Source organism: Struthio camelus, chromosome 5 (assembly GCF_040807025.1).
Source record: "Struthio camelus isolate bStrCam1 chromosome 5, bStrCam1.hap1, whole genome shotgun sequence".
In the NCBI taxonomy this organism is placed as follows: domain Eukaryota; kingdom Metazoa; phylum Chordata; class Aves; order Struthioniformes; family Struthionidae; genus Struthio; species Struthio camelus.
Genome location: NC_090946.1, coordinates 42,190,970 through 42,216,204, shown reverse-complemented (window position 1 = coordinate 42,216,204; position 25,235 = coordinate 42,190,970). Strand labels below are relative to the sequence as shown.

Here is a 25,235-nt window from a genome sequence, read left to right as displayed (position 1 = left end):
AATTTTGAGAGAGTTTGAAAACTTTTTGAAAAAAGTTTTGAAAAAACTTTTTTTTTTTTTGAAAAAGAGAGTTTGAAAACTTTGAAACTCTAATTTTGAGAGAGTTTGAAAACTGAGTTTACTTTTGAAAAGCGGGGTGATGCAGCCCCACGATCAGCACCTCTGGACAGTTGTCAGCCAGCAGCGCTGTTAAGAGCAACTTTCTCTGAGCTCTGTCCTGGTGAACAGTCTACTTTATAGCTCAGTCCTCCAAGGAGGTATAATAACAAAGCGTTGCCTTTAACTATGACTGAAAGACACAGATGTTGCCAAAGCTCTTCTATGACTTAATGAAAAATGCATTTCATCAAGCTGTATAATTGCAGCTGGCACACAGAGGAATCATGCCATGTATGTAGACACAATTCTTCACAGTCTTGTGAAATAACGTAGCCTATAGCAAAAATTTATTTTACCAAGTTGGCCATGATGACTGCTGACATTATTTGACACGTGAATGTGCAAAGGCGAATCGAGCTGGCTAGTAACAATATTTAACAATTAAGCTCAAGAATGCTCAGGAAATGGCTAACTTTTTGCTCATAGACAATATACCAGGACAACAGGGAAGCCAAAGAATTCCCTCCCCCTCCCTGAAACCGTGTTGATCTGCTGAAGATAATGGCAGTTTTTGACCGCTCTCTTTAATCCTTTTCTAGTGAGTTGTGAGCCATGCTGGTTTCCACAGTATGGGTGCGTTGGATGCTGCCCAACGTACATGCGGGTACGTGCAGCTGTTTCGCAGCGGTGGCTGGTTTGTCAGGTTTGCAGAGGAGCTGTTCCACTGGCGCAGAGGGTAGCGTGGAGCTGGCACCGTGTTTTGCCTCCAGTTGGCAGGGTTCATTGGGTCAGGCAGAAGCGTTTAAATATAACTAGATTACGGCCAAGCGTGGAAGCGACAGAGGTGGAGCTCATGGGGGTGGAGCTCCATTCATGGGGGTGGAGCTCAGCTAAAGAAAGTCATTGCTTCAGGACTCATTTTCTAAATAAAAAAAGCAATAACGAGCCATAGGAAGGAAGAGGGAAAGAAGAAAACCATCTGAGGAGAGATTCAGCCCTGCTGGACTTAGACTGTGTAGATAGAAAACACTGTATGAGTGTCTCTGCTCTGTGTTCCTAGACCTGGAAGAGCAGGGGTATGTGGTACCGAAATCCTTGAGCTGGCTTTTGCTAGAGCCAATGTAGTCTGAGAGCGATGGTATTGTCCCTGTTTTTCCTTTAGCTGTTGTATCCTTCTTACTATCACAGATAAACCAAATGCATTTAACATACTACTGCTGCATCTTATTGCAGTGTATATGTTCCCGTAGGTTCCGGGGACTTGCTGAGTGAAAATGTAGTGTTCAAGTAAAACAGCATCTTTCTCTTACCTTTAATTGTAAACTTGCCATTGGCCAGTATTGGGCAAAGAGACCTGAACAGCATACTTCCAGCTATTGTTCAGCCAAAGGTTTTTTCCCTTCTCATTCTGCTACAGGATTCAGTTTCCTAGTGTAAAAAAATGGGAGGGGAGTATTGGGTTTAAGAAATCAGAGGTGGGGCTCTGAGTCAGTTTATAAAACAGTTGCTCACCTGCATACGAGACGTTTAAATCACTCGTGTCTCTGGAAGCTGGGAGATGTGAAATTGCTCTGCCACTGATAACACTGTACGTGCACGTAACAGCTACCACAATGGAGCAAGATGACATTTTGTCTCAGGTAAGAAGGGTGCAGAACAAAGCAAGGGTGTCTGAGATGTCAGCGATTATGCTGTATGCAGGGCAAAGATGGCACTATTTGCATGACCTGTCATTGACTATAAATGACTCTTTGCAGAGGAAGAAGGAAGTCAATGCTTCAGGAGATCATTATCTAAACAAACAAACAAAAAAAAGATAGTGAGCCATAGGAAGGAAGGGAAAACTGCTCGGAGAGTAAGATTTTGTTTAAAAGGTGTCCCTTTTGCATATTTTGAGTTGTCTTCTTTTCAGAAACATGACCTTAGAAAGAAGTACCAAATAGCACAGAGATGAGCTTCAAGGAGAAAAATTAATTACAGGGAGTGTTTACTGGAGGCAGGTTTGCTGTTCCTTTAATAGGTAGAGCTAAGAGTAGCCTTCCTCCCCATGCGTCACCCAAGGGTGGACCTCACCTGCCTGGTAGCCTCTGCTCAGGTTTGCTGGGGCAGTTCTATCGCTGGCAGTGGCACTGGCCACAACAGGGAGCATCCTTACCCACTGAGGCTCTGTGGAGAGCACCCGCCATGGGCTCTCTTTCTCTATTTCACAGTTATGAATTCATAACAAAGACTGCTTTTAAGAGATAGGATGATTTTTCTGGGGGTAACTTTAGCCCTTCTTGTTGCAGGAGCTGACCACACAAACCAGTTCGGTAGGAGATGGAGTTATGCGGCTGCATCCTGATGGAGAACAATGGACTTCTGATACCAAGGTACTGCAAAGGAGAATTTCAAAAGAAAACTCTAAAAGGGACTTTTCTGCTGAGTGGTGCCGGGGTTGGAACAGATGGGTTTAATCATCTGTTTAACAGACTAATTAGCTACCACAGCACATCCAGCTTCCTCAGTGAAACACCCTTCTGCTTATCTTTTTGATCACTTCACTTATCCAGTGTTGCTTCATGTTAAAGTCTTAGTGTTGTTTTCTATCCTTGGTACAAGGGGAAATGAAACCTGTTTTAATAAGACCAGTATCTTCTAAAAGGATGGGTTTGAATGGACTTCCTGCTAAACGTGCCTTGCTAAAGCACAAGGGCATATCTACTGTCAGTGTAGGTAATAACAGCTGCGAAACTGTGCCACTTACACCCACAAAGAGTTTGGCACAATCTTGCAGTGGATTTTCAACACCTGATTCCCTGAGTTGAGCTTACTTCTGGCCTCTACAAAGAAAGAAAGCCCAGCCACTAGTTCCCAGGAGACTTCAGGCATGTTACGTGCAATCTTTCCCCTGGGAAATCAGGGGACCGGATTTGCTTAAAAAGGCATTTTTCCACCAATAAAATAACTCCTTATGACTTTGCTTTTGCCACCAGAGAGCGTATTTAGTGTTAGACTGGGTTATAGCACTTTGCTCCATTCTTATATATCTACCACTATACTTGGTTCTGGCTCAAGAAAAACCCCAGTAATGGCTGTAAGGAATGAAAGGAGCCTGCTAAATTGTCCACGATTCCCCAGAGCATGATGGGCTCCATCTGTGCTCACATTAGTGAATCATGAATTTTGTAGGGGATGAGCTAGCAAAGCAGTAAAGGCAGCATGATGCCAGTTTAAAGGGGCCTGTCTGAACCCCACTCTGCATCTCTACAGAAAGCCTGAGTGCAAGGAGCTGGATATGATTTGTACTAATGTTATTTTTGTACTGGGTACAAAAAGTGGCACCAGACATAGGAGTCCTTTAAGGTTCTTTTAACTTTGTTATCTCTAGTTTATTGTCATTTATTAATAATTAAGTACTGCCCCTTCTGTTTTGAGATGAGTTAAGATGCTGAGTAACAAGCATTGTGCTTATGGTTTAAGAATATTCATTCTTTCTGTTGATTAGTTGAATGGAAAGCTGAAGATAAGAAAGCATATTCTAAAGTGCCACTCTCTATAATTCAAGGATAATTAAATGTTTAGAACAATGAACCAAACTCTAAAGCTTTTTAAGTCAAAACTCAACCCATGATGAAACTATCTCTTCATTAGCTATACCTATATGACATTAACTAAGACTCCCTGACTGTATCAAGGTATGTCCACGCTTGAGTACTGGCAGTGCTTTGTTCAATTTGCAGTCCCTCTCTGATGCTTTTGGATCACCACAGGTCACGAGGGTGACTCCAGAGGACACTGCTCCTTAAATTGATTTGAGCTCTTCCAGGAGAATGCCTTCTCCACAGCCAGCCGCCATCAGCACAAGCCCTTCCTCGCGTCACTTTTTTGCATTCCTGACTATGGCCACTTCTCCAGCCTCCCCTCGGGGTGATTTGTGCTTCCCATTTTGCATTGGTAACCCGTGCTTACCTGATTTTTCAACAGCTAGCAGGCAGCTTAGTAAAAGCTTTATATGGCAAAAATAAGGTCGTGGGGAATCTTATCAAGCTGAACACAGAAGGCTTACATGAAAAAAATGTGTTAAGCACCAAAATATACTCAGCACAGTATTGCTTCTTAGTTGCTTTCAGTTTCCTTCACCTCTGCTCTGTCCTCACTGAAATCTCAGAGCATTAAGGTCTTACAGAGCCCCCTCACCTTTCTGGTGGCTCTCTGATCATTTTCTGCCTATACATGCCTCATTTATATTCCCTTGGAGTTAGGTTTTAGACACAAATGCAAGTGCTTTTGATTATCTTCATCTGAGCTAGTCTTTGTATACTTAACATGATTTGACATCCTTGATTTACATATCCAGTCATCCGTTATGCAACTGAACACAAAAGTTGCTGCTAGCTCTTCCTAGGACTGGTTGCTTTGGTTACGTGAAGGTTACTTTTGCCTTATTCTTCATTAACTTGCTTGCTTACTGCCCCCAATCTGGTCAGTATATATTCCCTAGCCCCAGTTGCAAGTATTAATACACTCAAGTTAAATATTATAGGAGACCCCATGTAGACATATATTCCATTGAGTCTGTGAATAGTGATGCGTTTTCACTTTTCATAGAAGGTAAACTTGGCACATTATTAACACAGAGCACGCACTAAATTGCTTCACTTGGACAGGTTCGAACAAAGTAGAAGCCCTATTCTCCTCTCCTATGGTATCTGTGTTGCATGTGCTTCTCACTAGCACTAATGAGGTCAGCATCATCCTAGTGTCACTTCAGGGCTGACACTGGCCCTCGTGCAGTCATTTTGCAGTACAAGTGGTCAGTAGGCAGCGTCATGACCTGTCTGTGTGCCTTCAGTGGCACTAAATACCTTTGGTTATTTTAGAACCTCTGGAGTAACGTTTTCCTGCTGATTTATATTCTAACATTTCTACCTTAAAAATTCTCCAAGTGACTACCTCTGCCAAGCTGAGTCTGAATCTCACCACTTTGCCTAGCTGGATTTTAGTTGGAAAGTAAAGAAATTTGCTATAATAATACAAATCCACAAGTCATGTTATACCAGTAGAGAAGCGTTTCAGTCTAGTACTTGACTTAAATATCAGTATGAACACAAACATATTGGCCATTTTGTAATTATATAGAAAAGTTCAACTGAGTAAATTGCTTATGATTTGGATATCTCGCTCCCAACCATTTCTATCTTCTAAATATTTTGTATACTTTTAGTATTCATTCCTCTTTTTTGTATGCTTTTTCTTTTTTTTTCCTGCAGATAGAATTATCTCCGTGCTACTTGCTGACTATAAGAATCATAAGAGCGAGAAATATCCGCCAGGCAGATGTCTGTGAGTATCAGTAGCATTCTGTACAATCCCTTTGACCTGTTGGACTAGCTGGGCCTGCTCCAAGGCAAAGGGCTTTCTAGATTTCTGCTGTGGATGGAGAAAGTCCCCTCACAGGCATACTGTTTTCAGCAATGAGCATGGCTGTTGGTCCTATTCTTTATTTTAGCCACATTCTGCATGCCAGTGCAGAGGTCACTGAACAGGGTTTCAGTTGTACGTGTTCCACAAATTTCTCTGCAACCCCAAAGAGAACGGGCAAAGCAGTTACTGTAGTCTTTTGAAAGCAAGAACTATGGGAAGGTCTCCTGTGGTTTCCCCTGGAATATATTCATGTAACAGAAGACACAAACTGGTTGGAATAAGGGAGCAAACACTGACAATGAAATAACCTTATCTCAAACTATATATTCAAAGCTTTCTCATAGGTAACTAGTCCAAAGTGGTGGGGTGCCCACCCCAATTCCCCGAGAACTAACTTTCCCAGATAAAGCCCCATTAGGAATTGCTGCTTCTTGTAGGTTCATTTCTGATAGCTCACATCTGAATTATAGAAGAAGATTATAGCTTTACCTGTGCAGAAATCGAGAAGCGTTTTCCTTGTCTTGTTTTTAAATGTTCTGTCATCTGGCTACAATCAAAGCAATCGCTTTATTTCCTTAACACTTGCAGAAACAAGGAGATATGCTGTCTCAAACTACTACTTGAAGGAAAGGCTTGGAAAACTACCCTCTGTTATGTGCTCTTCATACCTAATTTTACACTCCTTCCTCTTCATTTTTCCAAGCATCTCTTGCCCTTCTTGGTTAATGTGTTAGGATACAATTCTCACAAATCCCTACAGGTAAAACGATATATTATTGCAGCTTTGACCTTGCACTTTGTTCCAAACTACAACAAAACTAACTCATGACCCAATATCCTAACACAAATATCCCATGCAATTTCCTTTCAAACCTGTGGACAAAGTCACTATGACCTCATTAGCTAGTAGTTCCTAAGTATTAGTAAACCCACAATGCAATTTGTTTTTTTTCAAGCATGTACCTGTGTCTAAATTATTCTGCTTGCCTTTCTGTAGTGCTAAAACTCCTCAACAGTAACTTATGTGTGTATTTATTTGCGCTATGCATTCCCACTTCCACAGTTCCACTTTGCTGGTTTCCCTGCAACTGTCCCTTTTGCAAGAGCTGAAACTGGCTCCCAAATCTGAAAAATACGCCACAAACAATCTGGCATTCCAAGTGATGGAACAGGTGCCACCGAATTATTTTTCTGTTCTGGGCTTAATTGATTGACTGATGATGTATAAGGAGAAAACCTTTTGTTTATAATGCATTTATTATATCTCTAATTGTATTTATTCAGAGAAGAATCAGGTCCCTCTTCTTTTTTCTCCATTCCTGTTATCTGACCTGTAACATTTATGTTGGACAAATATGACATCAGGTATCATAATATCTCTCTTTTAGAAAACAAAACTTCATGTTGTTCAGTTCATTCAGTCTTCTAGAGTAAATTCTCATTTTAGATGTGTTTGTGTTTTTCTAACACACAGTAAGCCAGACTGATTGCTACGTGAGCCTGTGGCTGCCAACTGCTTCAACTGACAAATATCAGACTAAAACCATCAAGAATTGCAAAGATCCAGTTTGGAATGAAACCTTCTACTTCAGAATCCAGGGTCAGGTCAAGGTACAGAGCAGAGACTTCCCTGTTAACTGCAATCCACGGAGCAACCACCAGGTTTCATTCTTTTGCAAAGGGGACATAAGTAATTTTCCTGAGAGGCAGAAAAAGATGGAGAAATATGTGAGAATAACACATGTCTTTGTGATGTTATTCCATGCCAGGAAAGACAAGTATATTATTCAGCCACATGTAGACGATGACCTTTGCGATGTCTCTAATCTCCTCATTCCTCCTCATAGCTAGACAGGTGCATGCAATTTACTTCTCTTCCACCTCCCTTCCTTCCTGCTCTCTTTCATTCCTTCCTCCTACTCCTTGCAAAAGCTAAATAAAAAAACTATCCACAGGATCTTCTGCTTTGAATGAAACCGGTCGCATTTCTAAAGTCTTTCCCTTCCCTTCCCAGAACGTTTTGGAGCTGGGGCTCTATGATAAGGATGTCGTTACTGGAGATGATCACCTCTTCACGGTATATTTTGATATTGCGAAACTTTCTCTGGGAGAACAAGTTTTCATGCACTTCAAGTGTGATACACAGGTGAGGTCTGACATAAGAAATGGAGTTGGTTAACAAGAACATTTTCATCTGCTTTTCTGTCTAAAATGTTATTTGCAGCATTTCTTTTTTCCTTCTCATGTATGGATTGCCCAGTTACATAAAAGGAAGTTGTTTTTCGCACTGACTTGGGAAAGCCTTTTCAATCCTGGATCTGCAGGCACAGTGAAGAGTTTTGGGTTGATATGTTTGGTCACAGAGGCTAGTAAACTTTGCAAAGTTGTCTCTTTGCTGAGCCTGCCCCCATGGAGGATCTTAGAGGAGTTTGTCCATACCAATAAAAGTCACATGACGCTTTTTGTCATACCTTGTTACTTAACCTAGTAATTAGCAAGTGATGACTCTGCAATGGGACCCAAACGTCGAACCAAACTAGAATAAAAATAGTTGCTAATTGTAGGCTGTGACATGCGTGTTCGAAGAAGGTGTCTAAATCCCGTCACTCGACTTGCCGACATGAAATATTCCTATTTAGAACGTCCAGAGAAGCTTTGAAAGTCACACTTGAAAATTTGGGGTCTATATTGTACAGTCACTTCTGAAATGATAAAAGATGACATAATGTGTAGCCGCACAGGAGGATCATCCGAGCAGAGTGCTGGGCGTTAAGGCCTTTACTCAGTGTCCAGCTGCGCTGCCATTACCAATGCTGAGGTGCGGAGAGAGGTGAATTTTTGTTACTCACCTCTGTGGAGAACCTTCATGGGCTGTTAACTTCTACCAGAGAGGCCAAAACAACAACAGCCAGGACGTTAGGACTGAAATAAAGCCCTGCCTCTGTTAGGTGTACTGGGAAGCTCATGTAAGGAGGGATGTCCTCTGCCACTAGGAAAACCCTCTACCCTGTGTGAAAAGCACAAGGAACATGGATGTGTCCTCTGGCTGAAGAGGCTGCTGACTCCATGCCTTGTCACTGATCTGAGCTGCATGCAGGTCCATCACATCAGCCTTCTTGCATGCATGTGGGTGACCTGGGACATCAGCGCATAACGTCTAGCCAGCCCCATGTTAAGCTCGGGAGCAGTACTGCATTACGCAATAAATTGCAAGTATGTATCTTGGGGATCTCTGCCCTCTGCTGGGAAAGATGAAGCCTGCAATGAAAACTGTAGGTGACTTTGCAGAAGTTTCTTGCATGTTTAGAGGCCTAGTACAGCACCTTGGCAGGGCTACCCTGGAGCAGACAGTTCAATGATGTTCGGTATCAGTCCAAAGAGAAGGAGGCTCTTGAGGAAGCCATTGGTTTCCCGCAATATGCCTGAGACAGCAATGATGCTGACCAAAAAAATGGTGTGAATGTACTCTTGGCTGCTGCTTCTAGCTATTTATCCACATCACTGGCTACTTTGTTCCTTTGCTGGCTTCCCAGCTCCTTGGCATAGCACAGTGTGGTTGTTCAGCTATTAGCTGCAATTTACCTTTCCGGAGCCTGATTCTGAACTCATGTTAGCCAGAGGGCAAGCTCCCCTCAGCCTTGTCCAGCAACACTGGTCTTCTCAGGCTGGTTTCTTTGTTTAGGGACACCAGTAAATGCCTGGATAACCATGTTCTAGCAACCAAATACCAGGATCGAACAACCGGAGCCGAAAAGATGAAAAGGCACATCCCATCTTCTTGTACTTTCAATCACTCCCTCTGCTTTTCCAGTTCCCTCCTGTTTTCTTGTGTGTCTGTCATTCACCGTTCAGTTGGTTAATTGCCTTATCTACACACACCCAGACTCCTCTCTGCAGTTCGTTATCTTTAAATGCCTTATTTGAACACTCCTTTCACTGCAAAATACCAGAGGAGCAGTGTGTAGACTTCCACTAGCCCTTTCATGGAGCAGAAACATTCTGCCTGTTATAATCTAGCGATTATTATCTAGGTGGTTATGGGTGGCATATCCAAGCCTTTCATTACTGCATTTGCACAGCTGCAGTAGTTAGAATTCATACTTTTCAGGCCTTCATAACACTGTTTTGTCCTGTATTAGGTACTTTTGGATGTCTTTAATGCAATAAGTACTTTTGCCCCTGCTAAGCACGATTAACGCGGAGTACAATTCTTCTGTCTTCTATCAAGGAACTCTGCTCTCCTTCACTACTGGCAGATAAGGCCTTAATATTAGATATACCTTTGCTTCTATGCCCCCAGCATGTTGCCAAATGAACTGGTTATCCTCTTCCACAGCTGCTTTGCATGTTACCATTTCTCTTTCTTGCACCAGAAGGATTTGGCAGTTCCTAGCAGGAGACCCTCTTTCTCTTCTCACTGGCGGACTGGTAGACTGAGACAGCATCTCAGTCTGGTCTGTCCCCTATGCACCAGGGGCTCCCAGCAGAAGCAGGCAAGCTGACTTCTTTGTGAAATCCTGCTGTTGCTGACACGCAGAATCTTTGTATCAAAAAAACAATCTTGAGGCTCAAGACACGCATGAGTAGGATGGCAGGCATCGATATTTTACATGCTCTGCCAGTCATGAATAATGCATGCACACCTACCTTATGAGAAAGAGAACTTGCATTATCAGAACTTCCAGTAGACTCATCACAAATACTTTTTTTTTTCCCCAGAGAAAAGAGGAGCTGGAGGTCGGATTTGCATTGGATAATATGTGAGTAAATGTCAAAAGTAATATAATCTGCAGCAAAGAAACCCCAACAGTTCAGAGGCGTGAAATCATCTAACATAATTGTCCAGAATACAGTGTTCCTTGATGATGTTGACAGCAAACATGGTTTTCCACGGAATCTGTGGCATGTGCTGTCTGACTAATTAGTGCATGCCAGGATGATCTTCCATGAACTTTAAGCAGACAGGCAGAATTCCCTAAAATCTCTTTTTTAATATTTTTTTTTCTCTCCTGTAATGGATATTGGTTAAGACCAAATTACTGGGCCTGGTGTTCATTTTAGCTTCCTAGTTTGCCTTTGAGACTAGCTAGGGGATTTGCCTCCCTTCATAGTATAACAGTGCACTGGAACACTGCACCAAATTTTGATCTAGAGCCCTTTCTGTCCAGTCGGCGGACACGCTGCAATTCTGAAAAAGCTGGATTCACTGAAGTCATCTACAGTCTCAACTTGGGATTTACCAGAAAAACATCACTACATGGTTTGGCCCTATAGTACTTTTATTTTGCTGAGCTCCAGGACGGGAATAGCTAGTACGATGATGATTATGCCCTGACAGGGAACCATGAGGAGGCTTGTACTGCAGCTCTCCTGGAATTTTTTGTTCAGATCCAAAACACAACTGGAAATAAGCAAGAGTAAAATCAAGAGAAGGGTGTGACTCATGAATTATACTGTAATTACATCGACTTGTTAAAAATGTAGTTTTCTTTCTGTTTCGTAGTTCAGGCCCTCCTGAAACCATCATTACTAATGGAGTACTAGTGGTGAGTGTTATGTTTTGTCATCTTTCTTGTCCTGTTGCCACACTTCTTTCACTTGACTCACAGTCATCATGCCAACATATTCTTTGAATAAGCAAGACTAGCACTGAAACAATGTGATTTCCCTCTTTATCATCTGCCTTATGATACATCCTCATGCATGTCACCTACGGAGAGGTTGTGACTGGAAGAGCTGTAGGATTCCCCATGCTAGTGTTCCTCCAATACTGCAAAGACAGCACAAGGAAGGGATTTAGGTATGAGCCCTATTGTACGAGGTACCTTACAGTGAAAGACACAGATATGGGTGTAGTTGTGAGCTGTCCCTTGGATATTGTTGCTCCAGAACTCCCTGTATTGCCAAAGAGACGGAGTTTCTCCTGTCCTGAGTGCACGCCATTTCCTGCGTTCATGCCTGCACATTTCACGCAAGGACTTTCTGACCATGGCACTTGCTCCTTTATTAGCTTTGCTTCCTCAGTATTTCTGTTTAAATTAGTCCTTTGCATCTCTGTTAGGATCCCGAGAGTGCTGTTATTTAGCCTGCCCTTACCTGCTCCGTTGTGCAAGCCCTGTTCCTCCACGCCATAGCCACCTGCCTTTGCAGTGGCTGCATCTGATTTCTCAGAGACTCTTTCCATCTCAGCAAGAATCTGAAAGCAGAGTTGCCTTGAGGGACAAGTTTTTCTCAGGAAACTAAGTGCACAGCCTATATGGCACTCATATCAGCAGTAAGAGGTTAGGGAAGGAAACACAATCTCAGACTGAAATTTTCTCTGTCAGGAAGTATTTTATTGTTCATGTCTCTTACAGTCTCGCAAAATCTGCTGCTTGGAAGTTCAGGTGGTTGAGAAGAAGAAGAAAAAGCAGAAGAAATCTGTATCAAGTGAGGTTATTTCTCTTTCAGCTGTGTTTAAATCATGAGATGCTAATATTATGAAGGCAATTGGCTAGTCTTGTCAAAAGATTAGAAAAAAAACACATCCCAAACATGAGAACAGCCTCCTAATAGATTTTGTAACTAGTTTTGTTTCAAGGCAGATAATAAAACTGTTTTGTGTCTGCTTTTTATCACTTATTTAGAAAAAGAATTCTTCTTCAAAGTGAAAGGATCTTATGAGGACACTCAAGACATCACACTGGGATCTGACCCTGTCTTTAGCTCTGCAGCTCCTGCCACTTTCCACTACGCCAAATATAAGCAGCCAACACTCGATGTTACACTACCAGGGAAGAAACCTCATTCCTCCATTGTATGTTTTAACTGGATTTAGTAAAACTTACTAGTGGCATGTAAAATAACGTGCACCATAAATAGTAACGTTAATCTGTCTCTGTGGAAAGAGAGTAACATTTCTGATGATATAAACTTGGATATATTTTTCAGCACTCCTGCTTGTATGATAGAAATGCAGGCTCCCCAGCTGTGGAACTTCATTCCCTTCCAAGTGGAAAAAAAATGATCTTGGCAGAGGTGAGTGCCTGCTGTTGTGTGGGAGAGGTTAAGAAATCTGAATGTCGAAGTTGGCATCTTCAGGAACTTGTACAATCCCTTGGAGACTCCAAGGGGCATCCAGCTCTTCCCTGTCCTTGGCAGTGCATCTCCCTGCCTTAAAGACTGGTCTCATTCCAGTACAGCCTGGTGACTCTATGCATGGGATCGGGGGGCCCGGGGACATTGCACAGATGTAGTTTAATGGGAATAGTGAGTCTGAAGAGCAGAGACCTCAGTTTCTGCCTGCGGACACTGGACATTTTCCTGACTCGTTTGGCCGTTTTGAAATGCTCTGATGATTACCAGGTACTTTCTGATGCTGGAATCATGCACATAGAAATGCCAAAATTAAAAAAAAAGGTGGCTCATTAGGTGATAAAGCCAGGTTGTATTTTGCTCTGTTTGAATGGGTGCAGAAACACGGGGAATCTTGTCACTCTGTCCTGATCTTACTTCATGCTAGATTTGGAGGCACTGCTGTTCCCCTCATCTCACACCAGTGGGGCACCTGAACTAATGTTGGAACTGAGTAGTGCCAGTCTCTGCTGGCATTGACCAAGCTTTGTAAAGCACCTTTAGATCCATGCTAAGCAAAGTACTTACAGAATCAAAGGATTACTGTTGTTGTGGGATATAAACCACAGAAAGCGAAAACCAAATGCTGCTGTGTACAATAGTAGTGTCTTTATTTTTGCTGTCTGCCTTGTGATAGCCTATGAGAGATGATATTTATAGGAAGAGTAAGTTATTAATTTTAATTACTTATCTCTGTAAACAGCAGCTATCTTAAGATGTTACATTTACTAGAAAGGACTGGGAAATATTGAATAACTTCCCTGTCAATAGCCCACAATAGAATTGTGGTCAATTCACATAGGCTGCTGGACTATTCAGAGCCCCTGATTTGCTGGGATTGCTAGGACAGCACACGACTAAATTCCCTCTAAGACTGAAGGGGAGGAATGCTTAAGCCGATTATCATACTGGCACCTCTCCCATTCTTGCTTTCCAGGATAAAGGATTCGATCTACATGCAAAGGCAGAAGACTGGTAAGAGATCTGTCCTCTCTTGGAGGCTAACGTCTTCCTTAGCCAAACTCTCTCCCTTCGCTTGTTACTGGGGAGGATGCACTTACAGCAGGACAGTAGGTTATGTGAACAAGTGATCTGGAATTCATTTGTGCTGAAAACTGAACCTATATGTGTAAAAATAACAATGTATGTAGATAATCCATATTGACACGGGAATGACACATAAAATATAAGAAATAATATTATTAGCCAGTTATTTTTGCACGACTTTATTGGCTTTATCTGCAGCACAGTTTTTAATCTTTTCTGTAATACTGTATAACAGTGCAGTTGATCATCTAGTTTTGTTGATCGTTAAGTAGGCATACTTTGTGGCCTGCTTCTAGATAAAAGCTAGAAACTTTCCACGCAGCTGTCAGTACTGGCTAAAATATGACAGAATCCAGCCAGCCGATCAGTCAGGAATTGTCTGCAGGAATGACTTTTCTCAAGTTTGCTTTTGATAACTGCTTAGAAATTTCACGGTCCCTCTTTCCATCGTTCTTCCATACAGCTTTGTGTAACTGTTTGGGAGCGTAGGAAAGACTCTTCCTGTAAATGCAATACCTTGTGGAACTGGTTGATTTATTTGTGTTGTAAATTCTGAGACTGTTGATCAATAATATAATTTTCCTGATCTCTGCTCCAGCCCAGACCGCCTTGATATTCGTTTAGGGTTTGACCTCTGTGTGGAGGAGCAAGATTTTCTACTCAAAAGGCAGAAGCGTGTTGCTGCTGCTCTGAAGAAGGTCCTCCAGCTGGAACAGGATCTGCTGGAGCATGAGGTCTGTAGGGCAAACTTCGAAACATCTGAGCGCTTAGCAGTGGGGACAACAGCAGCGAGGACACTGAGTGTGATACTGAATATTCACTATATCCACAGCTTGGGCAGCCAAGAGACACCAAGGATCAAGCCTGGGTTGCACTCACTTGCTCTTCTGTTCTTTACATCAGCCTCTACTGTTGCCTAGACCTTCTCCTCTGTTTTCTCCAAAATGTCTGTTTTTAGTCCCCACAAGCCCTACCCTGGCTAAATCCTGAAATCTACATAACCCTGTCCTGTTTGCATCTCAATGTCATGGGAATGAAGGGTTCTAAATAATCCAGTTTGTTTTAGTATCCTCTGATTTTCTCCTCCCTCTGCCCTGTCACCATCCCATCCAGCTGTATGACTTTTCTTCCAGTGACATTTTCCCTTTGTCCTACACCTTCGTATGTTTCTGCAAGTGTTGCTGTTAAGAAGAGAAAATTGGTACTCTTCCTCTATAATCTGTATCCTCCTTTTTCTCCTTTGTCCCACTTTCTCATGCTCTTTTACTTGCTGTCCATCTCTGATCCTTTCATGTGTCACTACAGTTTGACTCAGTGAAGCTCCTTACCTTTTTTTTCCCTTTGCCACTTCACTCCCCCCTGCATAATCCTGCCTATGGCTATGGCTTCTTTTCCTTCCCAATTCAAATATTTCATGGTCTTTCCTCTCTTCTGACCCTTTTCCCACAGTCTTTACCCTATCATTATCACCCTTGTTGATAATCCTTCCTCTTTTTCCTTGGACCTGTGAGATTTTGTTTTTCTTCCTGCCTTTACAACTCATGCTGTCCCTCTTACTGTTTCTTTTGTCTTGGATGAACGCATATTCTTCTGTTTTGAACCAGACTTCTGTGTTGAACACATTTGAGAGAAGAAGTGTCAGTATTTAATTAAAAATTATTGTTACTATTATTCCTGTCCTTCCTTATTAAATAGGTGGTATATTTGGTTCAGTAGACACTCGATGGAAAGAAGTCTGCGTCTGGGCATGTGAGATGCATGAGTCTGTGCCATCCTGCCCCAGGCTTAGTGTAATAGGAGGGGTCTGTCGAGAGCCTGGCATCCCACTCCAGGTCCACCTGCAGCCTGTTGTTTTACACCAGCCTCCTTCTGTTTGTGTGCTTCACAGGTCCCAGTGGTAGCGATCATGACAACAGGAGGAGGGATGAGATCTTTGACCGCGCTGTATGGCAGTCTGTTGGGCCTCAAGAAGCTCAATGTCTTAGACTGTGCTACATACTTGACTGGCTTGTCTGGTACAACGTGGTGAGTAGGACTGAGCAGCTCTTCTTGCGAGTCTTCTTCATGGCACTGATGCACTGAAGGATGTTAAAGCTTGCGTGCAATAGCCAACTTCTAACGCCTTCTTCATAGCCCTATTTTTTGATCTTCTTCTGAAGCTGACAGATTAAAGTCTTTTCAGAGGGGAAAGGTGCACAGTTTGCAACAACATGAAAATAAGCATCTTTTAAAAAATAACTTATGAAAAATTGCTCAAGTTATTCTGACAGGGAATATCAATTTTGACTTTTAAAAGGGAACATGATAGTTTCTTTGGGAACACATATTTTAAGACAGGAAGCTTTTACTGAATTTTAAATCAAAAACTTAAAATAGAAACATCCAATGTAGCTGTTGCTAATTCAGACTTCTTTTTTTTTTTCCCCTCTTCAATATATATTTCTTCTCCTAGGACCATGTCAAACTTGTACAGAGATGCTGACTGGTCACAAAAGGATCTTGATAAGCAAATCAGTGAGGCTCGAAAACATATGACAAAATGCAAAATAAATTCCCTTTCCATGGAGTATCTGCAGTATTACAAAAAGCAGCTATGTCAACGGAAAAGAGAGGGCCGCAAGACATCTTTTATAGATCTCTGGGGGCTTGTCTTGGAATCTTTGTTACATGATGGGGTACAGTATGCCATAAATCAGAGTTTACTGTGGCTTAAAATTTTCTGAAAATTATTTTCTGGAGATAATATTTTCATTTTTGTTCTGAGAAAAGTAGTTTGTTATGAGACTCTATGTGTATGCATGTGCACAGTCATTTTCAAAACATTTGGTGGCAGTATTTTAAATAGCCACCCATGGTGGAAAACGTTACTCTTGCTCGTGAGATTTTGGATTTTTTTTTTTTTTGTGAGAAGACTCCAAAATTAACATTTTGAAAAAACATGGTAGTTTTACATTGAAAATTATTGTCACAGTCTGCAAATATTCTCTTCATAAGTAGTGAAATTGCAGACAGTATCTTAAGGCCCACAATAGAGATTAACATGGTCTACAAACTTGTGAAATATATGTGAAAAGTTTACATAAACTTGCAGTGTTGCACATTAACCTAGCTTATAGCTTAAGTGTTGCTTTCTGTTCTTGATCATTTCCTTCCATTTTCGTCTTAAGGGGTCATCAAATAGTCTAGGATAAGTAGTTTACAAAGAGGTTGCAAATATTTCAGTAATAGGACTCTCATAGGAATTTTGGAAAATACAAAACATTTCAAAGAATTTAACCCAAGCACATGTTATATATCAAAAGGCAGGAATTTTACTGCCATTCAAACTTTAGATGCAGAGAAATCATTCCTGTGCCAATTTTTGTCACAATGTAATTGTATTTCTGGAATTACAGAAAGACAACCATAAACTCTCGGATCAGCAACAGGCAATTGATTGTGGTCAGAACCCATTGCCTATCTATACTGCAGTCAATGTCAAGAACAACTATAGCACTCTGGATTTCAAAGGTAATTAGGAGATTTCTGATTTTTGTCTTTATATTTAAAAGGGTCAATCTGGGGACAGTCTCTTTGGTCTAAAAAAAAGCCATCTCAATTAAGACTAGGACCTCAGCTGACGTATATTGACATCATGTCCTTGAGTTCAGGTGAAATTTTGACCTTTTGCACAGGGAAATCAAAAATATTTCAGAGACTTTTCCTGTTCACTGGTTTTCATTTGTACCACACTCATAATTCATTTCTATTGGTCAGAAATATTAGATTGAACTGTAGAAATCCTTTTCCTTTTTAACTCCTATTATTCCACGTCAACAACATCATTTTTATCTACAGCTGAGGGGCTGTAGTGAAATATTGTTCAATTCTTTACGTTGCTTTTCACAGAATGGGTGGAGTTCACCCCTTATGAGGTGGGATTGCTAAAATACGGAGCCTTTGTTCGCTCTGAGGATTTTGGCAGTGAGTTCTTCATGGGTCGGTTGATGAAGAAGCTCCCTGAATCCCGGATCTGCTTCTTGGAAGGTAAAGTATTGTTTGGAAAACATCTGAATAATTGTTTTTAATTGTGAGATATGTAAATTAAGCACTAATAAAGCACTGGTGCATGACTGGCAGGGCAGTTTCATTGGAGAGAATAAACACCTCCTCTCGGAATTAATACTTAGTGTCACAAATTCAGTTTACTGTAAAAAAGACAAATCAAAGCAGCAAAAAGTCATTTTGATTTTTAAAGCTAATTTTGAATAACAGTATATTACTGCTTCCAGCCCAACAGCAAAATCCAGGACCCTGGGAATCTGTGGTTCAGGTCATGTTACTTCAAAAGGGTGATGTCCAGAGCAGTTTCAAGCATCCCATCTCTTGTCTGTCTCACAGACAGTCTTCTGTGCGCTGCCTGTCGACAGTTTATGTGAGCATGCATGCTAACTCTCTAATGCATCAGGGTGTATTGGAGCTTGCCAGGTGCTACCCACTCTGGAGAGTCTGCTTTGGCCACACTGGCTCCAGTCTCCACGTAGTCTGGGCTAGGCTGCAGGGAAAACAGTACAGTCATATTCAAAAATATTTTTGCTATTAACTTTGGAAGAGTGTGGATTTCAAGTTACACAGCCAGAATTAAATCCTGAGGCCTAGCCTTTTGCAGAACTCTGAACTAGGACAGCAACTATATAACATTAAAACAAAAACATGTCAAAAATGCATTGCATATTGATCAAATAATGTTTTGCCAGAAAACCATAGGTAATCATTCAACAATGCCATGTTTCTTGAGAATCTAACATCCTGTAGGTAATTATGTATCCCAAAGTTTTCCAGACAGAGAGACAAGTTGATAATTTGTGACTGAGTCAAAATACAGCCTTCTGTTTGACTGGCTACTTAACCAGAGCTGGGGAAAAAGTATACTACTCTAGTGTAAGTCTACATTGAATGTGCATACGTTTGCACTTCCTGAATAAAAAATCGGTGAGAAAATGTGCCATAAGGAATAATCAGAGAAATTATTTCTCTAATTCCAAAATACATCGTCAAAAATTGTTCCCTCAGTGTTAAGAGGCTTATTCTTAGCAAGGGAACTCTACAAATACAGAGGATGGGCTTTGTAGTCTCCAGATGTGGGTTGTGTTCCTCTGAGGGTGCGCAAAAGAGAGGAAAGTTGCTTACATCTACACACAGGGACAGACAGAAATATTTACTAACCCAGTAATTTGGAATGGGGCAGAGGCAAATGCATGCACAAAACAGAAGAAACGGAAAAGGTTCGGATGAAAAATTGTAAGATCATATTGTAGTTAGCTCCTTACCAATATAATACCCCATCAAATCTCTCAGATTGCAATTTCATCCCTTTTTATGTAAACTTTGTTTGTTGTTTTTTATTTCTGGAAACTCAGGCTCATTGAATCACATGAATTCAAAAACATCTCAAATTTCATTAAAAGAAAACGTATCCCTAAGAACCACAAGACAAAAACTGGACACCAAAATAAGGTTTAAAAACCAGCAGACAAATTGAAAGGACAGAGCATCCATTTAAAACAAGCAAAAGAAAAACATAAAACTCATGCATTTTATTTCATGGTAAGTGTTTTCAGATTCATGGTATGTGAATATCTGAGCTGGAAAATTCTTTCCTTTTACAGGCATGTGGAGTAGTTTGTTTTCATTGAATGTGTTGTATATCTGGAATTTGTCCCATTCATCAGAGGATTTCTGGCACAGGTGGACCCAGGACAAAATCGACAATATAGGTGAGTTACCACACTTTTTCTTTAAAGTGCATTTATCATTAGCTAAATTTAATGTTAGATAAATCATCACATCCATCTGCTACGTGACATGTGCACGGTAGATTTGGCATTTTATTTTAAGTGTTTCCTCAGGCCACAGCACCTTTCCAGAAGGAATTAGTTTCAAAGTTCCATCCTGTAAAGCATAATTGGATAATCTATAGATCTCCAATCCTGTTACCTACATGTGCATCGAGGGCTAAACACCGATTCTGGCGGAAGAGTAAAATGTTCAGGAACAGTAGGGTTGATTTGTAAATGATTGATAAAGTAAAAAAGATTCTGACTATGTTAAGTAGGAGTTACTGTACCAGAAATAAGTACAACAGTTATCCTTTTCCGAAGCCTGCATTCAGTCTGTTCTCCAGGACTGTGTGGATGTCTGGTGCAGTTTTTTACTAACTGACTGATACTGGGTCGTGTTTTCTGTCCAGGTCTGGACTGCTTAAAGAAATTTCATTTTCACTTTCATTTTTTAAAAGTGCTCATCAAGTCTTTCCATCCTAGGCCTTTTAAACACCTAAAACACTGATTGATATTACTTATTTTTTATATTCATGGGAATTGCCTTATTCTAAGCAGGTGAAACTTAACGGTCTTTCGTTGTGCAGAGGAAGAGCCTCTTCTACCACTAAAGCCTCATGAGCTGAGGACTCGGCTGTTCACTCCTCCAGGACCCCTTGGCAGTGCTCTTCGCGGTGCCCTTACGGACCGCCTCTCCGTTGCCCAGGAGCACAACTTCCTAAAGGGCTTCCAGATGCATAAGGACTACCTTGAGAACAAGCACTATTGCAGGTGGAAAGGTAAGGGAGAAGTGAAAAAACTGGGGGAAGACCAGTGTGCCCCGGAGAGAATAAACAAACAAAACAAAACAGAAACCCAAGTTCAATCTCAAACCTGTTCTCCAAGGTTTGAGACCATCTCTGGACAATTAGATCCAGGAGTTGTGGTATGCTAGGATGTAGCATGCAGCAGAGCAGAGCTCCATGCCCACGCTACACCGGTGATATAAACCTCCTCGGGCAGGGCCGTGGGGTGCTGACAATAGTCCTGGCTTTCTCTGCGCAGAAGAGATGCTCGGTGGATAGGCACAAGAAACCTCCTTCATGAATGTTGCCACTGCTGGTCCAAACCCCGAGTGTAGTGGGACCTGGGAAGGCAGAACAGCAGTGATGTGGCAAACCACCTTCCCAGAGGGGCTCTGCGGTCATGGTGTAAGGGAGGAAAACAGGCCACCACAGCTGCAGGGTGAGAGCTGAATGACCCTGTCGTCTTAGACAGGTAACTGGTTTTGCACTGTTCCACTTTCAGCAGGAAATTTCTTTCTTTTTAGATACTGTGTTAGACACATTTTCCAACCAGCTGACAGAATCAGAAGAATATCTGTCTCTAGTAGACACAGGATTTTTCATCAATACAAGTATCATGCCACTTTTAAGACCAGAGAGAAAGGTGGATGTCATCCTGCATTTAAATTACAGTGCAGGATCACAGATACAGGTGAGAGAAATTGAAGTAGTCTGTATTTCTTCCCTAGAAGCCGTATGCCTGGAAGCTTTTAACGCTTAGGTGCTTGCTTAGGTATTACTTCTACTAAAAGTCTTAACCAGTGGCATTTTTAGCTTAAGACTGCAGTGTAGTTCTTCATTTATAGACTGTACATATATTCATTTATTTTTCTTGTATGATGAGAGTGTTTTGTGCTAAGAACCCAGGGAAAGCAAATACCTTCTGTCCGCTGCTGCAATGCTTTCCAGCAGGGGCTGCAGAGCTAGCCTGAGAAAATTTCTCATTTGTTACTGAACTGTAAGAAGTCCTGGGACCAGCTTCTTCTTTAAATCTTAGTATTGCTGTTTGTTGATCCAGGCTCTGGACCAGACCTGCGAGTACTGCTCAGATCAAGGAATCCTATTTCCCAAGGTGGAGTTGAGTGAAGAAGACAGGAAAAAGCTAAAGGAATGTTACCTCTTTGAAGGGGCTGAGACTCCAGGAGCTCCAATATTGCTATTTTTCCCACTAATTAATGATACCTTCCAAAACTACAAAGCACCAGGTAAGCAGTCAAGCACGAAAGAAAAGGATGCCAGCATGGCCAGCCTATTAAAGGAATACATTTAATTTTCCAACTCCTAAGCTTCACTGTTGGCTAATTTCAATACATCAAACCTCTCTGTTGCTTAAGATTACCTTGTTAAAATTTTTCCAGCAAAAGAGATTACACTTGTAATCCTTTATCTTTTCCCATCCAGTTATCTTATAGTTAAAGTAAGTTCTTGTATATAAAATAAGTAAAATCGGCAAGTATTTTACTGGACTGCACACTGTAATAACCTTCCCTTTTTCTTTAGTAGACCATTTTGTTTCAAAGCTGGCCTTTAGTACTGGTTTGAAACAGACAGAACCATTCCAATGTGCCTTTGAGGCATGGTAGCTTCTTTCTATTATAAATTGATCTCCTCGCTGTCAGGACTCACTTTTCCTCTCTATAAGTAGGATGTCCTTTCCGTTTGATGGCTCAGTGTTTCGCCTGCTTTAACACATTCTGGGGCTGCCACTGTCTTTTGACTTCCATTTTCTCTCTTCTAATCCTTTAATTTGCAATAACTATCTTTCTAACTTGAGTCACATATATGTGAAGTCCTCCCAGCCTGTCCTGAGCTGACACTCAGCATATATCTGCTCTGCAGTATTAGGGTGTGATTGCAGCTCATCATGGAGCTGGTGTGAACAGCTTTGACCTACCATCTTCAGCAAGTGCCAGCCTCACTACTGTACCAAGATGGCACCAAGCCTGGGCTCAACTGCTTGGGTACTTACTCAAGTCTCCAAGTCAGATCTGCTGCCATGGCCATACTATCTCAATCCCCAGATTTGTTGCTTTACAGGTGACTTTAGTGTATCTATATGTGCTACAGGAACACCTGAAAACTGCAATGCAGACCCATATAAGAGTCTAATCACTGTTCTTGTCCCCTAGTCATGTGAAGCAGTTGATACCCATGTGAGCTAGGGATTGAGTTGTTGGTTTGAAAAAGAAATATTTGTTTAAAAATAATTTTAAAAAAACCCCAAAAGACTAAAGTGGATTATGGACTCTCTCTGTAGAGGGACATCTCCTTTCTCTGCTCTATTAGAGTTTCCTTGCCTGTAACCAGAGTAATTCCCATCCCACAACCGTGATTTGTTACACATTTCTCCTAGGTCAGAAGCGCTCTGAGTCAGAGATGGAGGATGGCAAAGTTGATCTCTATGGCCGCTGTTCCCCTTATTCAACATACTCAGTCAAATATACTGAGAAGGTGTACGATCGTCTGGTTCAGCTGGGAGAATACAACATCCTGAATAATGCAGACCTCATTATGCAGGCCTTGCGCACAGCAGTGGTACAGAAAAGGCAGAAAAAGAAATAAATCACCATCCTCCTCCTCAGACAAGGGAGGATGCTGTTGTGCCCCTTAACCCACTGAGAGACTGACAGTACCTTAAGATGGTACTGATCCCTGTTCAACCCCATGAAGTAACGATCTCTGATGAACAAAGAAGAGGTTGAAGAGAACCCTTTTTTTCCCAAAGAATTTCACTGCAACAATTCGTTGCAATTCAGCCAGGATAATGGAGTACAATTCATTGTATGGTACAGAGATGGGATGGCTGTGAGGATGAAGGTGCTAGCTACCCTCAGAAGGTGTTGGAAATGTTTAAGTCTAATGTGTCCAGGGCAGACCACATTAAAAGAACATTTTATTAATATAACTTGTGTTTTGTGTTTGTGAGATGGTGGCACGGCAAGCAGCAAGCAGTGGGCCAGGGCTGTGACCTGTGGCACGGCACACTGTAGGCAAGTGTTTAGAGAAAGAGAGGCACATGTCATACGGGACCCTGAGGACACGGCTCACCGCAGAGGGGTGGCTTTGGCCAGAGGGGGAGGAGGTGCAGGCCCTGGGTACCAGGTTGACAGAGACAGCAAGACAGCGTTGATGAGGGGCTCCACTTCTTGACCATCACGCTCCTCTGTGCACCTGCCTCCCTGCTTCTTGGCTCCCTGTCCTCTTCTTTCTCCTGGCATGAGAGGTGGTAGCTCAGTGAGTACAAAACCAAGCTGAACAGCATGACACTGTACTGGCACTGATCCCCTCAGAAACAGAGCAAGGATGTGCAGGCCCCTGCATTCCTCGGCCCTACCTGCCCTTGCTATTGGCTTTGCAAAGGCTTTGCATGATCTTGGTGAGAGAAGGAAGATTTTGCATGTTGCAATAAGGCAAATAAAGAGGACAGCCTGCTCCAGAAATGTCATTTTTTCTTCTTGAGATAGATAGCAAAAAATTATTTTACCTGTGCTGCTGCTGTGAGCCTTGTGCCAGCTGTGGCTGATGAGGAGACAAGGAGGGTGCAGACCCGCAGAGAACCCTGATAGCTCTGGGAAGCTTTGCTATAGCAGGTACATCCTTGTGCATGGCAAGTTGCAGCAAGAGGGTCTGCGCCTACTGAGCTGTAATTCCTCTTGGGCTGGCTCTGCACCAAACCCAGCACCAAAACAAACATATTATGAATTGCCAGTGACTTTTCAACTAGGCTAATTTTGAATACAGAAACATACTAGGGAAAAAGTCTGTAATGTGTTTAATAGCTTTCTATTCATAAGTTAACCATTCATAATGTGTGTTTTCTCTTTTGTCCCCCTTTTGCAAAGGTGTGTTGAGTTTCTCACCGTGTGCAACAACACTGCAGCTACAATTTGTAGCCTACAATTTGTGGCCTACTAAAAACTCCTGTGGTTATATTTCAGTATTAAAATTCTTTGGATTGCAGAAGGGCTGTCAGCTTCTGGCCATATTTCAAGGCTGATCTTCAGAATTTTATCTTTACTTTCCAAATGAGTAGATAACAGCACCTCCAGCGTGTTAGGCTGAGTCATGTCACTCTGAAGCTTTAAATAGCATCATCAGAGCCTGGTAGAGGGAGCAGGCCATAGTGTTTCTCTAGGACACGACAGCCAAGGACAAGCGTTCTGTGTAACTCCTCATTTTAAAACACGGGGTAGAAGGATGGTCAGTGATGCAACAGAGAGTTTAGCTCGCATTGCACCAGGAAGAATGTCTGTGAAATACCTGCCTTGTTCCCAAATATTTTACTCAAAAAAAAAAGTAGCGAGAGAGAGCCTCAATGGGCTTGGGAAACCTGCCCCAGAATGGAAAGGGTGACTGCACAAGTCAAAGATGGTGAAAAACGGGGCCTGTGTCCTCACACAGGAAAAAGGTATTATGAATTATCACATGGGAAGATCTCTTCCCTCATCACCCCTAACTCAGAAGGTGCTACTGCCTCTCAGAGAATAAAAGAACTCCTTATTGTCAGAGATATCTTGTTTACATCAGAGAAATGAACTCATTGTTTCTGGGTCCTACTCATTTGGAACACCGCAGGAGCCAGGAACATCAGGACCTTTGTAACCCCCTGGCCTCGGGTTTATTTAAACCTCTTCTTTGTGACTATAGAGTTATGTTTCTAAAAATCATAAGTGATTTCTAGGCTGAAATTCCTTTTGGTAGGTAGGGATTCTTCCTGCATTCACTATTAGAAGAAGCAGTTTCTTGTTGTAAACAGAGCTTGTGCTCAGAATCGTGGCTATGAAGCATTTTTGCTAAAATTCAGATGCATCTAATGCATTTACAGACTAAACAATGTAGTTTGTTACTCTTGGGAAAATGTTTAATTAAGCTAAAACATGATATGAGCAAATGGAAGAATTTGCTGCTTATCCTTTGGATGTGAGGT

The 25,235-nt window shown here is 41.8% G+C and overlaps 1 protein-coding gene across 2 annotated transcripts; it reads left to right on the top strand.

Annotated features, from left to right (window-relative positions):
- The first annotated feature begins 318 nt into the window (after positions 1–318).
- LOC104150428 (cytosolic phospholipase A2 epsilon-like) lies at positions 319–23,176 on the top strand. 2 transcript variants are annotated; one of them, XM_068945977.1, is made up of 21 exons: positions 319–390; positions 2,388–2,471; positions 5,352–5,424; positions 6,980–7,116; positions 7,520–7,651; positions 10,225–10,265; positions 11,009–11,051; positions 11,862–11,934; positions 12,132–12,301; positions 12,436–12,522; positions 13,556–13,593; positions 14,264–14,399; positions 15,554–15,690; positions 16,118–16,340; positions 17,061–17,175; positions 17,554–17,691; positions 19,314–19,421; positions 20,072–20,263; positions 20,794–20,960; positions 21,327–21,513; positions 22,662–23,176. In XM_068945977.1, exons 1-21 carry the CDS (start codon positions 337–339, stop codon positions 22,868–22,870), a joined length of 2,544 nt encoding a protein of 847 aa, XP_068802078.1. In that variant the 5' UTR covers positions 319–336; the 3' UTR covers positions 22,871–23,176. The 2 variants fall into 2 exon arrangements, with proteins under 2 accessions (XP_068802078.1, XP_068802079.1); XM_068945978.1 differs by lacking the exon at positions 319–390 and adding an exon at positions 1,657–1,739.
- Positions 23,177–25,235: the final 2,059 nt, after the last annotated feature.